Here is a 15,883-nt window from a genome sequence, read left to right as displayed (position 1 = left end):
TTAGGATACAAACAACAAGTTACAGTCATACAGTCATAAGTGGGAGGAGATGGGGTGATAGGAAGGATGAGTAGTAATAGAAGTGCAGATTTAGTGAATAGCTTGACAGTGTGGAGGGAATTATTTGTTAGCAGAGTGATGGCGCTCGGGGAATAAACTGTTCTTGTGTCTAGTTGTTTTGGTGTGCAGGGCTCTGTAGTGACGTTTTGAGGGTAGGAGTTGAAATAGTTCATGTCCAGGATGCGAGAGGTCAGTAGATATTTTCACGGACCTCTTCTTAACTCTAAAGTGGGGGAGAGAAGGGAGAGAAGTGACAGGGGGAAGAACCTCTCTGTTGTCTCTCGGCACAAGAAGCAAAGAAGGAGGACGTTCTGAAACGGTGTCTAGTTGTCTTGGTGTGTAGCGCTCTGTAGCACTGAGGCAGTGTGTGTGGGTTGTGTGTGCGCATCCACGGGGAGAGGGCATTGCATTATGGGTGTGGGCACACACATGAGTGCTACCGTTGCCTTTCTGACCCCCGAGCCAAAAAAGCTTTGCCATCTCTGCTCTGGACCAATTCCGGGCCCTTCACCCATCAGGGCAGATGTTTAAATTCAGTCCATTTCACAAAGGACGGGGTGGGGTGGGGTGGGGTGGGTCAGGTGCTGGGTGGGTTGCGTCACTCACCTGGGGATTTCATGTAATACTGCTCAATGTCAGACATGTCGGTGTTCAGAGCGCACTCGAGGTAGCTGAGGATCACTTTCCTGCTGAAGTAGTACCTGGCGCCCATCAGAAAGACGGGCAGGCAGCAGATCACCAGCAAGGACTTGGTCACCAGGAAGCAGATGACTGTGAAGACAACAAGGGAGAGAAACGAGGTCAGGAGAGAGGAGGCTCTTGGGAGGACTTTGGAACATCATCCCTCCCTACTGGGCTGAAGGTGACTGACACAACACAGTCTGTCTATCTTCTTTTCCCTGATTTATTCATTTATTTATTAGACTTCTAGCCCCCCCCTTCTCGAAGCCACTTAGAGTGGCATACAACATTGTAAATGCAAGCAACATATGTGAGAAAGCCAATTATTTTAAAAGAACATGATCAAAAGCAACATGAGAAAATATTATTTTACTGAAAGAGTAGGAGATGCTTGGAACAAGATTCCACTTTCTAACTTTGTAATTCAACGTAAATAGTCCAAGAGCCAGAACTGATCGTCCATCGGGTACATTTGAGCATTGACTTCCCCATGGGCTCGTCATGATGCTTGCCCTTAAATAGCCAAAAGGCCTGGCCAAGTGTTCCAGAGATCTACTCATGCAGAGACTTCCTCTTGCTCAGCCACTCCTGCTTTCTAGCTACTCTGCGTACCCCAGCATCAAGAAGAGGCTCCTCCTCTTCTCCTGAGTCACTCCTGGGCACCTCTGGAGGTGCAACAAGCCCTAGTTTGCTTTCAATCTTTGACCCCACACCCTCTCCGAGCTCTCAGACTCTGCTGGCAAGTACTCCGGCCTCGCATACCAACGCACACCTGTCTCTCGAACCTCAGAATCCATGATCAGCTGCGCAGGATGTGGATGGGCCACAACAGTTTTCCACACTTACAACCATTGCATTATCCCCCTGGTCATGTGATTAAAATCCAGGCACCTGGCAATAGGATCATATTTATGACAGTAAGTTTCCTGTGATCCTCTTTTGCACCCTTCCGAGAAGCTAAGTCAAGCCAGCTTCACTTAATAACCAGGTTACTAACTAACTAGCTAATTTACTTATTTGATTTCTTTGCCGCCCTTCTCCTGAGGCTGCAGGGATACATTTAATGGTGGCAAGAAACGTTGTAAAATGGAGCAAAACTCACTTAACGATTGTCTCACTTATCAACACAAATTTGGGGCTTGGTTGTGTTTATAAGTTGAGGACCAACTATATTAAGATATTGGCCATTCTTCAACAACAACAACAACAACCACCAATGTTTCCATGTGTGCAGCCAGAAGAAAAATGAAAAATGGCTATTCTTGACTTGACCTGTACTCTCTCCCTACACGCCCTTCGCCACTATTAAAGGCCACCGGTTATATTACAATGATTTTTAAAAGATTTCTCTACATGGTCAACCACTGAAGTATCTTGGCATTGCTGAGTGACATGTGCCATAAAGGAAGCTGAGTAAACTGCCTTCTCTGCCTTACAAAATGAAGCTTAACTTCCTCCAAAATCGAACCAGGACAAAATTCAGATTTATTTCTTTTTTTAAAAAAAATAATTTTTTTTAGCTCCGTGTTCCTACATATATCAGTGCATGTACCTTACATATATATATATAGTCCTCGGAGAGGGGCAGTATACAAATCCAATTAAAATAAAATAAATAAATAAATAAAAATATTCATTACCTACAGTTACATATTTCTAACTGATCTCTTTTGTATTCAAGTCAGCACCTCTGTCCCATTTATAAGTTAACAGGCAATAAAATTCAGATTAACCTGGTTCTTGGTATTTTAAGACTTTACTGGTCTTATGGCTCTTCTCCACTACTTGACTAGGAGCATCAAAACTAGGAGAATGTTCTTCTGTTTTTTCATTTATCTTTCCAGTTCTGAAAAGAAAAAAAAAAGGCCTTCAAGCCTTAACAGTGTGCACATCGAATGGATTTCATCACCAAAAGGAATTTGACGAAGTTGTCATTATCTGAAGTTCTGTGTCCTAAGAGTTAGGAGTGGCTTGTGACAGATCAGCTCCGATGATGCAGAGTCCGTGGTCTCATCATCCGTGGCATCATAAATATGGGTCAGTGTTGTGGTTGGCTTTGGGCCAGTTCCTGCTCCAAGGACTGTGGGTGTTGGTTTTGAAGAATCCTCATGTTATCAGAGACTGGTTTTGCTGCCAACCGCTTCGGACAGTGAGGACTCTGTGTCAAAGGCAGATTCTGGGAGTGAAGCAGGATCGGATGGTCAGGTAGTGACAGGCAGCCCATTAGCTAATGACCCCATTAGTGAATCATCATTAGATTCAGAGGAAGAGGGATTCATAGATGCTCGCAGGCGCAGGTTTATGATGAGAAGGGAACAACTGCGCAAGTGTTATAGAAGATAAGGGAGAACACCTGTGGCTGGGGCAATTAGGCTAATGGGGCTGCTGATAAATTGCCAGTGTCGCTGAGAGCGTGCGTGGGAGGTTATCTGTTTAGTGAGAGATGAGTGCTGTTTGATTTTTGGACTGCTTCAGGATTTAACAGGACTTTTTGAATATATTTCACAGTTAAGTGCAGCTTGAGGACTCTTGAAGGGGGGTGGCTGTGACGTCTTCACAGCTGCCTTTATCTACCCTGCTTTTGTTTTTGCTTTTCACAGCATTCCAGGCTTGTGGTTTGTGGGAGAGCACTTTGGCTGATTAAAGTGCGTGTGTACATAATATTTTCTTTTGATAAACCGACTCTTTGTTTACTTTACAACAGTGTGTGTGTTTGAATTTACACTTCGGACTTAATTGGGGCTCGTAACATGAAGCCAGGCATAACAGTCAGTTGCCAAGCTTCTGAATTTTGATCAGGTGACCACGGGGCCACTGCAATGGTTGTCGTGTGAAAATTGGTCCTCAGTCACTGTTTCCGGTGCTTTTGTAACTTTGAACGATCACTAAACCAGCAGTTGTAAGTTGAGAGTTAACTGTGCAGCATTTCTCCAGATTGCTCCCCCATCTGCCTCCCTTCTATAAAAATTTCTTCCCACTTTAATTCTGAAAGGTTGCGTGAGTCTTCCACGACTTAATGCCTTTCGCTGAATCTGAAGGTCCAATTTTTCCACGTTACACTTCAATATTTGCTGTTGGTAGCCCAGAATAGGCTTAACCTACTGTGCATTAAAGTGCAACTCCTACTTCTGGTAACTATGAAATTGCTTCATAAATCACAGGCTTCATATTTCTCGGCTGATTTATACGCAGCATGGTGTGACTGAATATGATTTAAAAGTAACACAAAATCTACCCAACATCCAGAATCGTGTGTGTGTGTGTGTGTGATTGGTGCTAAGTCATTCTTTTAGCCCAAGTGCCAAAGTTGCTTTACATTTTCCTCCGTCAGACTGAGCCAAGAGCCCCCTGCATTCCTCTATGGGGGCTCCTCATTCGGGCCATTCTTTCTCAAGTGGACCAATTTTCAGAATCTTCTCCACTTGACCACCTTCCATTCCAATGAAACTTTGCACATCTATTCCTTAGGGTATAAAACTTTAGACCGAAAATTGAAGTACCTCCCACACCCTACACTTGAGCCTGGCATTTTTCCTACTCAGGATTTCGCATTTCTTTTTTTCTTCCATCTCAACCTCTTTATTTCAGCCCCTTGTTCTATCCTGCCTGTTGTGGTCGGCTCTGGGCCAGCTTCTGCAACGGGGAATTTGGACATTGCTTCAGGGGAATTCTTGGGTTCACAGAGATGTGTGTTATTGCCAGCAGATTCTGATAGTGAAGATTCATTGCCAAGGTCAGAAAGTGGGGGAGGAGAATCAGACGGAGAGATGGGTGCAGCCAGCCCATCAGTTAATGCTCCCATTAATGAGACGTCAGAGTCGGAGGAGGATCCGCTGGTAGATGCCCATATGCGCAGGCTCATGGCAAGAAGGGACCAGCTGCGCAGATATCATCGAAGATAAGGGAGAACACCTGTTGCTGAGGTTTGGTGATAAATTACGGGCATTGGGGAGTGCGCGTGTGGGCGTTTATCCGTTTGGAGAAAGACCATTGCTAATGTTTGGATTATTCCAGGACTTCTACTGACTTTTTGGACACTTCACAGTTAACCAACTCTTGTGGACTCATAGAAGGGGGTGGTTGTGAGGATTCACAGCTGCCTCAATTGCTCTTTTGTTTTTGCCGCATTCCAGGACTGTTATCTGGGTGAGAGAAATTTGGCTCTTTTTAAAGTGTGTGCTTTAAAAATGGTTTGAATAAACTATTTTCATTTCTTCTGCCCCTGTGTGTGTGTGTTTGAATTTGCATTTCTAACTCACTGGGGGGGTGTCTATTAGTGAAGAGCCTGGCATAACGCTGCCCAGATATTTTTTGATCTTCTTCCTGTAAAGTCTCAGCTTATCTTTTAACCTTGTGTTCTCTCTGCAAGCTTTTGAAAGCCTCCCTTCGATTTTCTCCTGCAAGTCATTAATGAAAATGTTGAGAGGAAGCTCAGGACAGAACCCAGTGGTGCTCTGTGTAATCTTTGCCCCCCACAATTACTTGGCAATAGATCCATGCTGGTTCCTGTCACTGCTACCATGGTCATCCAAGCAGAAACAAGCCTGCTGCTTGATCATCTGTTCAAGGTTCTTTTCCAAGCTCAACTCACAAAGGACCTGCCAAGATCCTCCCACTTTCTTATTTTGAAGATGGGTTTGACATTTGCTCTCTGCTATTCTCTCAGGGCCCCTTCAGTCCGCCAGAGGTTTTGGGAGATTTCTGAAAACATTCCATGAATCGCCACCGTTTCTTCAGTACTTGAGGATAGAATCCAATCAGGGCAGGAAAACTGAATTCATTTAAACCAGCAAAAGGGTTCTTCTTCAGAGGAATCATTGAGTCTGTCATCTGCACCTCTGTAACTGTCTGGTTCGGTTCTGCAACCCAACAGGACCGACACAGACTTCAGAGGACAATCAGAACTGCAGAAAAAACAACGGCTGCCCACCTGCCTTCCACTGAGGACCTGTAGACTGCACAAGTCAAAAAGAGGGTGGGGAAAATATTGATTGACCCCTCGCATCCTGGACATAAACTGTTTCAACTCCGACCCTTATAACTGCACACCAAGACAACTAGACACGGACAGATTTCCCCCCAATGCCATCACTCTGCTAAACAAATAATTCCTTCAACACTGTCAAACTATTTACTAAGTCTACACTACTATTACTACTAGTTTTTTCTCATGATTCCTATCACCCATCTCCTCCCAATTATAACAGTATGACTGTAACTTGTTGCTTGTATCCTTACGATTTTTATTAATATTGATTGTTTCCTGATTGCTTATTTGACCCCTATGACAATCATTAAGTGTTGGACCTCATGATCCTTGACAAATGTCTCTTTTTCTTTTATGTACACTGAGAGCATCTGCACCAAAGACAAATTCACTGTGTGTCCAATCACACTTGGCCAATAAATAATTCTATTCCATTCTATTCCATTTCATAAATGCTATTGCTATATTTTTAAAAAAATGGTTGGTCAGACTAACCTGGCAGTGGATCATTGTTCCTCACTCGAGCTGAGTGTTAGTTACTAACTGGAGGTCGCTAGCAGCTCCACCTACCAACCATGGGCCAATCCTGAAAAGGTGGGCTACACCTGGATGACAAAGCTGGCCCAGCCTGCTACAGCAGGTATTGTAGCTCCCCAGGCTGCATAAATGTGTTTATTTCTTTATTGGATTTACATGATGCCCCACTCTGAAGACTCGGGGCAGCTTACAACATATAAAAACATAAATAGGTTCCAGTCAGGGATCCTGAGGGGAACTGGACATTGCCTGGAGCCTTAGCATCCTTATAGGTTATGACCTATAAAGCCCTTCATGGCACCGGACCAGAATACCTTCGGGACCGCCTCCTGCCCCACGAATCCCAGCGACCGGTTAGGTCCCACAGAGTTGGCCTTCTCCGGGTCCCGTCGACTAAACAATGTCGTCTGGCGGGACCCAGGGGAAGAGCCTTCTCTGTGGGGGCCCCGACCCTCTGGAACCAGCTCCCCCCTGAGATTAGGATTGCCCCCACCCTCCCTGCCTTTCGTAAACTCCTTAAGACCCACCTTTGCCGTCAGGCATGGGGGAACTAAAACACCTCCCCCTTGCCCATGTTGTTTTGTTGATTGATTGACTGTGTGCCTGTTTTTTATATATACTGTTTTTTATGAGATTATTAATTTAAATTGTAACTAGATGGGTGGGCATTGGATTTAGTATTATGTACTGTACTGTTTTTTATTATTGTTGTGAGCCGCCCCGAGTTTGCGGAGAGGGGTGGCATATAAATCCAATAAACCTAACCTAACCTTAAGCCAACCACCTCTAGAGAGCCACTAACTGCAAAAGGGATCAGAGCAACCATGGCATCTAATGGGAAGATCTTAACTGGTACAGAAAGAAAGCAGGAAAGCAGTTTTTCTTCACGAGAAAAGACCCAAATTAAAAAAAAGAAGAATTGGATACAACACTGTCAGCGGAAATAATTCCTCAAGCATAATTCAGTTCAGAGTTTAAAATAGCAGAAGCAGAACCACCGAATAAAAGGATTAGTTACAGAGCAAAGACCAAGATCAGGACAAGGTTGACAAGTCTACATCAGCTGAGGAACACAACATTTGAAGAGCTCAAAGCTGTTATGGACACTGCTTTGCCCTCCAGGCTGCTTTCATGGAAGATGTCTCCTTCCTTCCTTCCTTCCTTCCTTCCTTCCTTCCTTCCTTCCTTCCTTCCTTCCTTCCCACCCAATGGTTAGAATGCAGCATTGCAGGCTGACTCTGCCCCCTGCCAACAGTTTGATCCTGTCTGTCTCAAGGTCACCATCTTGTGCTCCTACAGGGCAATCTAAACCAATAAATAAACTTTCCCTACCTAAATATAATAATAATAATAATAATAATAATAATAATAATAATAATAATAACAACAACAACAATAACAACAACAACAATAACAGAGTTGGAAGGGACCTTGGAGGTCTTCTAGTCCAACCCCCTGCTTAGGCAGGAAAACCCTACACCAATTCAGACAAATGGTTGTCCAACATCTGCTTCAAAACTTCCAGTGTTGAGGCATTCACAACTTCTGGAGGCAACTTCTGTTCCACTGATCAATTGTTCTCACTGTCAGGGATTTCTTCCTTAGTTCTAAGTTGCTTCTCTCCTTGTTTAGCTTCCATCCATTGCTTCTTGTTCTACCCTCAGGTGCTTTGGAGAAGAGCTTGACTCCCTCTTCTTTGGGGCCACCCCTGAGATATTGGAAGACTGGTTCTTTCCTTCATCAAACTAGCCAGCCCCAGTTCCTGCAACCGTTCTTCCTGTGTTTTAGCCTCCAGTCCCCTAATCATCTTTGTGGCTCTTCTCTGCACTTTTTCTAGAGTCTCCACATCCTTTTTGCATCATGGTGACCAAAACTGAATGTAGGATTCCAAGTGTGGCCTCAACAAGGCCTTATAAAATGGTATTGAGACTTCACTTGATTTTATCCCTCTGTGAATGCAGTATTTGACTGCATGTATCTGACTGGCCATTGGTAACAGAAAACACTGGAAATATGGGCTTAATTTATGATCCTCCTTTCTTATTCAGTACAATACAATGACATTACAGTAACCTAAGTAACCAAGCCTATTTTTTAAATTTTAAATTCTGCCTAAAAGCAAAATATTCCTTAAACCAAAACACTCCAGCCATTAAAGGAGAGTTTCTCAACCTCAGCAATTTTAATGGACTTCAATTCCCAGAATTCCTCAGGCAACTGCATTAAAGTATTTTATTTCAAAATTTAATCAAATAAATTTTATTTACAGCCCAAAGTCATTAAAAGTATTTGAAATGGATACGTCATCACCTTCTTAAACATCACAGTAACAAAACCAGAACTCCGCTCTCTAAATCGATCCATCCCATTGTCTCGTGTTTCACTCAAAACTCCGTGATTTTTTCCTGTTAATGCAGAAAACTTTTCCCTCTCTGCAATCTTCATTCCATTCTTCTTCTTCTTTTCATCCCACTGCACCAGGCTGGTCAGCACTTTTCACTGCTTCTGCCTATGTCTGTGTGATACATGGCCAACCTTTCAAAAATGCCAATGCTCCTTCTGAGTTCATTTTCTTAAAAAGCCTCGATCGTTCCTTGAGTATGGAAACAGACAACTACATGCAGAGAGTGGAGAAAGTTGGCACCAACCGTATTTGGTATTAGGAAACTGGTCAAAATAAAATTCTGAGACTGCCAATCGTGCAGTCCATTGCTAACACCCATCTGAAGGAGCCCTGATTATTTACCTTGTGATCATCCTCTACAAACTGGTCTTTGTGTGCAAACCTCCTTTTTAACAACCTAGCCCTGTGTGAGTAGCTCGTTCTGCTGCATGACTGCCACACAGGAGTTGGTTAGATAAGCTGCAAGTCACATCTGCACAGATTCATTGTAAACCTTGTTCCGTTCACCATGACAAACATTTGGTGAGTTTCCAAAGGTTTGTTCCACTTTATAATGTTAAAATTTATCCTGGTGTTGAAGCCTGTCTAATCTTAGAGGCTGTAAAGTCCCTTCTATCTCTCTGCGTCAGGTTCAGTTTTCTCAAGAAAAGGACGTTGGGAAAACCCGGAGCGTTGTTGTGCTTGCGAGGAACACACAGCAAGGGGGAGTCATTCAGGGGAAAATTACTTTTACAAAGTCGTTGATTACAATAGGCTTGTTTGCCACCTATTGTACTTCCATAGACTCCAGGTGGTTTACGATAGTCAAAACAGCAATAACAGAACCACAAAATTCAAGCAGCCACAACAGGACAACTTTTTCCAGACCCATCCTCGAATACAGCTCATCTGTTTGGAACCCATACTGCATTTCTGACATTAACACCCTCGATAATGTCCAGAGAGACTTCACCAGAAGAACCCTTCACTCCTCTACCCGTAACAGAACATCCTACGAAACTAGACTTACAATCCTGGGTCTAGAAAGCTTAGAACTAAGACACCTCAAACATGATTTAAGTATTGCCCACAAGATCATATGCTGCAACATCCTGCCTGTCAAAGACTACTTCAGCTTCAACCACAACAACACAAGAGCACACAACAGATTCAAGCTTAATATTAACCACTCCAAACTGGACTGTAAAAAATATGACTTTAGTAATTGAGTTGTCAAAGCGTGGAACTCATTATTGGACTCTGTAGTGACATCCCCTAACTCCCAAAATTTTACCCTTGGACTATCCACGGTTGACCTCACCAAGTTCCTAAGAGGTCATTAAGGGGCGTACATAAGTGCACCAGAGTGCCTACCGTCCCCTGCCCTATTGTCTCTCCTATATCTCCTATTTCTTCTCTTCTTTCCCTATATCTTTTCCTGCTATTCTCTCATAGTTACATTTTACTCCTTTATTTTGCCCTCTATTCCCCCTTTAATACATTCTACCTGATTATATCCTCTGTATCCCTCATTGTGTATTATTGTGTATTGGACAAAACAAATAAATAAAAATAAATAAACAATGTTCCATTCAAATAAAAAACCCAGAAAATTTATTTATTTATTTGGCTGGATGTCTATGCCGCCTTTCTCCAAAGACTCAGGGCGCCTATTCTACTATATTCTCCTATTCTACCTGAAGCCTCAAGCACAATATTTAATCATTCTGCGAAGGAGGAGGGAAAAGCATTAATGAAACGCCTCCCTTTGCAAACCGATTAGTCAAACTCCAGCTCCGAATTAGAGTACAGTAGTCAGGCAGAAACGGTGGCCAAAACTGAACTAGACTTTCTTAGCCAAGCAGCCTTTGGTGGCTTGCCAATTAATTTGAACAGAGGAGATCCTCAAAAACAGAGACTCTGCAGAGGGGAAACCCAAGAACACCCTTCTCAAGAACCCCGAGATGAAAATGGGCCAGAAAACCGACTTTTCTTGCAACAAAAATGTCCCCAAACAGCCTTTTCATACACGAGCAGTGTTGACATGACGCTCAGTCCCAAAACACTGATTTGAAACCGAGATCATTGTTTTCTTTTATCTTGCTCCTCCCTGAATTTTGTCCAAGACAAAAAGTGGTTTTAAAAATTGTTATGTATGTATGTATGTATGTATGTATGTATGTATGTATGTATGTATGTATTGATATGTATATGTATTGTATATGTATATATAAACAAATAAGCAAACACATTTAGTAGCCCTCCCAGCTAGGCCTGCCCATTAGCGATGAAAAAGAAATCTTGGATTCTGTCCGATAAGCAGATCGGTTGCTTAGTGATTTCTATCATGGGCCCCAAAGTGGACTTCACTCAGTGATGGGCTACCCAAATTTTTACTGCCACATTGTGGGCATGGCTTATTGTGTGGGTGTGGTTTGATGGTCATATGACCGTGTAGGAGTGGCTTGCCAGCCATGTGACCAGGTGGGAGTGGTCGGACAATCATGTGACCAGGGGTGGCTTAAAAGTAATGTGAGTGGGTGGGAGTTACCGACCAAGATAAGTTTTCCAATAGGTGCTTGGACTCTTTTTCAGTGGATTAAGTCCCGTTATTTGAATAGCCACAAAAAGGACAAATGATAGACAGCATTATTTGTGGAGGAGCACAGGAACATATAAAATTTTGTACTGAACCCACAAGGTTCAGTAGGATAACAGATTAGGCAAGTAGCTCAATTTTCTTTAATTGCTATAAAAGTGATAATGATTAAAACGATTCAAACGCTTAGGGGTAAAAACATACCATTTAATCATTTCCTATTTTAAGAGTAATTAAGGATCATACTAAGATACTATAGAAGGAAGGACAATAAAAAAACTATTAAGTATTCCATAAACAGTGCATAAACTTACTACCCCCACTGCGTGCATCTCCCCCCCACCATGGGGTCTGCAGCCCATTACTGAAAGTCTTCACTTCATAGGGCTCTGCTTGCAAGCTCTGATAACCCACCCAAACATCTCCTGGACATGCCCAGGATGAGCAGTATGGAGAAGTCACCTCTCCTGGAGACCTCAGCAGTTGCATTAAAGCTTCATATTAACTCTGGCTACTTCCTTCCTTCCTTGGAGGAAGATTCCCTGCAAAAGATTCGTAACTTTCTGAAATGTTTAACAGGGTGTATCACCAAGTACAGTGGTGCCTCTACCTACAAACGCCTCTACTTACGAACTTTTCTAGATAAGAACCGGGTGTTCAAGATTCTTTTGCCTCTTCTCAAGAACCATTTTCCACTTACAAACCCCAGCCTCCAAAACTGTAACTGGAAAAGGTGGGGAGGAGTCTCTGTGGGGCCTCTCTAGGAATCTCCTGGCAGGAAACAGGGCCAGAAAAGGCAGGGAGAAGCCTCTGTGGGGCCTCTCTAGGAATCTCCTGAAAGGAGACAGGGCCTCCACCCTCCCTGTGGTTTCCCCAATCGCATTATTTGCTTTTACATTATTTGCTTTTACATTGATTCCTATGGGAAAAATTGCTTCTTCTTATAAACTTTTCTACATCACGGAACAAATTAAGTTAGTTGGCAACTTTAAGACTCATGGACTTCAACTCCCAGAATTCCTCTGAGGAATTGCTGGAATGAACAAAGCTGGCTGAGGAATTCTGGGAGTTGAAGTCCACAAGTCTTAAAAGTTGCCAAGGTTGGTGGCCCCCCTGCTTTAAACAGTTCAGCCACTTGTGCTAAAGTTACAAAAAAAGAGTTCAGGGCAATATTGGAGACTTCTGGTTGCCTCCTCCAAATATCATTTATTTCAGGACAAACTCCCTGGAATACGACATGATTCCCTCCCTTCTTGGGTTTGCAAGCTTTATGGCTTAAGAAAAAACAAAACAGAGCGTTCATTTTAATTTCTTTCCCTTTTCTTGTAATGTAAAACCTGGGCCAAAACTTTACTGCAGATCCCTAAGTAATTTATCAGCAGAACCCACTGAAAACTGTCCCAAATGGTTAAGACTAATGTAATAAAACAGTAAGTAAGGTAATAAAACCAAACTAAATAACCTTCTGGGCTTTTGGAGGTTCTAAGACTTTAGCTAAATGTTCATGGGACCCTGATGGCAATGCAAATAACCCACAAAGCATCTCATCCACATTTAATTTTTAACTGGTAACCATTAATGGTCTTTCTTGCCCATTAAGTACGTGCCTTGGGCTGAGAATTTGTGGCAGGCGCGTGGTTTGAAAGGGGGGTTGGGCAAAATGTCAACTTTCCTGTAAACAAGTGCTTGTCAACCTGGGGGTCAGGACCCCTTTGGGGGTGGAACGGCCGTTTCACAGGGGTCGCCTAAGACCCTTGGGGGGGAAGACAAATTTCCCATGGTGTTAGGAAATAAAGCTTATATTCTGGCGCCTTGGAACATATTTTTACAATCCAACCATTCAGGCACATACAGTGGGGGGTGTCCCTCTGACCTCCCTGCCAATCAGCTTCAAGCTCTGTTGGGAGAATTGGTGCTAGGCTTATGGTTGGGGGTCACCACAACACGAGGAACTGTATTAAGGGGTTGCGGCATTGGAAAGGTTGAGAACCACTGCCGTAAATCCACCAACTGTGCTCCAGAGCATCATCTAAGATCCCTAAGTACCATAATTTAATCTCCACCTCCGCAACTTCAACTCCCAGCAGCCCCTCTTGAACCTGGGGAGGCTGAGACTGGAGATGATGCTCTCCAGGGGGCTGTTGGACACCAGGACAGGGGTAGGCAAAATTGGCTCTTCTATGATATGTAGACTTCAACTCCCAGAATTCCTGAGCTAGCATGATTGACTCAGGAATTCTGAGAGTTGAAGTCCACATGTCATAGAAGAGCTTACCTAGGGATAGGCAATGTTGGCTCTTCTGTGACATGCGGACTTCAACTCCCAGAATTCTAGAGGTAACATGACTGGCTCAGGAATTCTGGGAGTTGAAGTCCACAAGTCATAGAAGAGCCAACTTTGCCTATCCCTGCTCTAGGGCATCGAGGGGAGGTTCTGGCTCTATGGGGCAAGATCAGCTCAGAGTGAGGAGACCACCATTGCTCCATCTTGGCAGCTTCACGATGGGTTGGACCTCAAGACCTAGAATCCTTCACTGGCCCTGGGAATTCAAGGTTGACTCAGGCTTTCTTCCTTCTCAGGTGGGTCAAATGAGGACCCAGAGTGTTGGGGGCAAGAGGCTGATTCTTTAAAGTGCTTAGAGAGGGCTGTCAAAGCACTACGAAGCGGTATATAGGTCTAAGAGCCATTGCTATTCCTTTCCCTTCCTTCCTTTTTTCAAATGCAGCATTGCAGGCAAATTGAGCCCTCTGACACCAGTTTGATTCTGACCAGCTTAAGGTTGACTCAGCCTTCCGCCCTTCCAAGGTGGGTCAAATGAGGGTCCAAGTTGTTGGGGGAAAAGAGGCTGACTCTGTAAACTGCTTAGAGAGGGCTGTAAAAGCACTGCAAAGCGGTATATAAGTCTAAATGCTGTCTGTCTGTCTGCCTGCCTGCCTATGTCAAGGTTGACTCAGCCTTCCGTCCTTCCCAGGTGGGCCAAACGAGGACCCAGAGTGTTGGGGGCCAGGGGCTGCGTCTGTCAAGCGCTGAGCGAGGGCTGTCAAAGCACCAGGAAGCGGCCTATAAGTCTAAGCGCTGCGGCTAATGGCCCGGCGGGGACTTAGGAGGCCGCTGTCCAGGGTGCTGAAGGCGTCGGCTCCCCGCCGGCCAAGGTCTCCAGGCGCCGCCGCTGCCCGAAAGCCCCGCCGGAGGAGCCTCCCGAAGCCCCCCTCGACCCTCCACCCCCGGCTGCCTCCCCGCCTTCCTCCCGCCGGCCGGCCGCCTTCCTCGGCCAGCACGTGGCGGTCCGCCGGCCGGTTCCGCCTCCCGCCTCCCGCGCCTGCTGCAATGCGAAGGCCGCTCCCGCCGCCGTCTGGGGCCTGGGAGGGTCGTGGGGCGGGCGAGCCGAGGGCGGCGGGGGTCCCGAGGCTCCCCCAGCGGGGGCGGGCGGGCGGGCGGGCGCTCGGCGGACTCACCGGCCAGGGCGGCGTAGAGGAGCTGGGCGAGCGGCTGGTCCTTGAGGCCGCGGAAGGCGGTGTTGGGGATGCGCTCCAGGATGCCCTCGTAGAAGATGCGCCGCGCCGCCTCGCCCTCGGCCGGGTGGAAGGGACGGATGGAGAGGCCCGCCGCCCCCGCCCCCGCGCCGCACGAGGGCCCCGGCGGCGGGCAGGCGGCGGCGGGCCCGGGCGGCCACATCGGCGGGGCGGCGGCGGCGGGGGCTCCGAGCAGGCGGGCCTCCTTGGCGGCGGCCCCCCCGAGCGCCCCTCGCTCCTCCGCCGCCACGATCTTCGTCTCGCACACCATCTCCGCGGGAGGCGGGCAATGCATGCAAACGGGCCGCGGGCGGGGGGGGAGGCCAGGCGGGCGGCGGCGGGGGCGGCAGCGGAGGAGGCGGAAAAGAGGCTCCGCCGCAGTCGGGGCGACTTTATAAGGCGGCGGCGGCGCTGCTGCAGTTTCGGGCCGGCCTTCTTCCCCCCCTGCCCCCCTCCCGGGTCCTAGCGCCGCCGCTCATTGGGCAAGAGGGCCACGCGCCGCCCTGCATCCGCCCGACGGCCGCGGGAGGGAAGGGCTTGGCGGAGGGGGGTGGGTTCCCCAACGCCGCGCTTCCTTGCTCGCTCTCCTGGCCGGCCGAGAGGCACTGGGGGGGAGAGGGGGGAGTAAGGGTGAGAGTGGGCAGGGGAGAGAGGGGAGGAAAGGGGGGAGTGAGGGGGAAAGGGGGAGAGTGGGCGGGGGAGCGAGGGGAGGAGAGGGGCAGAGAGGAAAGGGAGGGGGAGAAGGACGAGGGATAGAGGGGGAGATCGGGGGCTGACGGGGCCAAGGGAGCCTCCAAGCTTCACCCCCCGAGCGGGGCGGCGCGGGGCGACTGGGGTCGGCGGCAGAGCCCGGGGGCGGCCCGCCCGTCAGTGCAGGTGGCTGGGTCCCCTTTGGGCCAAGCGTCTGTGGCCCGGGGCTCCTAGCCGGCTGGGCCAAGCGGGTCTCTCTCTCTCTCTCTCTCTCTCTGTGTGTGTGTGTGTGTGTAACTATTGGCGGCCCAGCTCAGCCGCCTTCGGAGTCCGACCGGAGGCCCCTTCGGATGACACGGCAGAAACTTTGCCTGCCTGGGTGCCGCAGTCCCGCGCAGGCTTCCCCGACGCCCGCCAGCCCGCCTACTTCGGG

The 15,883-nt window shown here is 46.9% G+C and overlaps 1 protein-coding gene across 1 annotated transcript in view; it reads right to left on the bottom strand.

The window, feature by feature from the left end:
- The window catches only part of NAT8L (N-acetyltransferase 8 like), a 34,697-nt gene extending 19,556 nt beyond the window's left edge, over positions 1-15,141 (bottom strand). Inside the window, exons 1-2 of the mRNA XM_070751460.1 lie at positions 14,704-15,141; positions 667-831 (exon numbers count right to left, since the gene is read on the bottom strand). Of these exons, the coding sequence (XP_070607561.1) occupies positions 667-831; positions 14,704-15,055 (517 nt within the window). The 5' untranslated portion in view covers positions 15,056-15,141. The remainder of the gene's footprint in view (positions 1-666; positions 832-14,703) is intronic.
- Between the last annotated feature and the right edge of the window lie 742 nt (positions 15,142-15,883).

Source organism: Erythrolamprus reginae, chromosome 4, assembly GCF_031021105.1.
Source record: "Erythrolamprus reginae isolate rEryReg1 chromosome 4, rEryReg1.hap1, whole genome shotgun sequence".
NCBI classification, from domain to species: Eukaryota; Metazoa; Chordata; class Lepidosauria; order Squamata; family Dipsadidae; genus Erythrolamprus; species Erythrolamprus reginae.
This window is presented reverse-complemented; position numbering and strand designations above follow the sequence as displayed.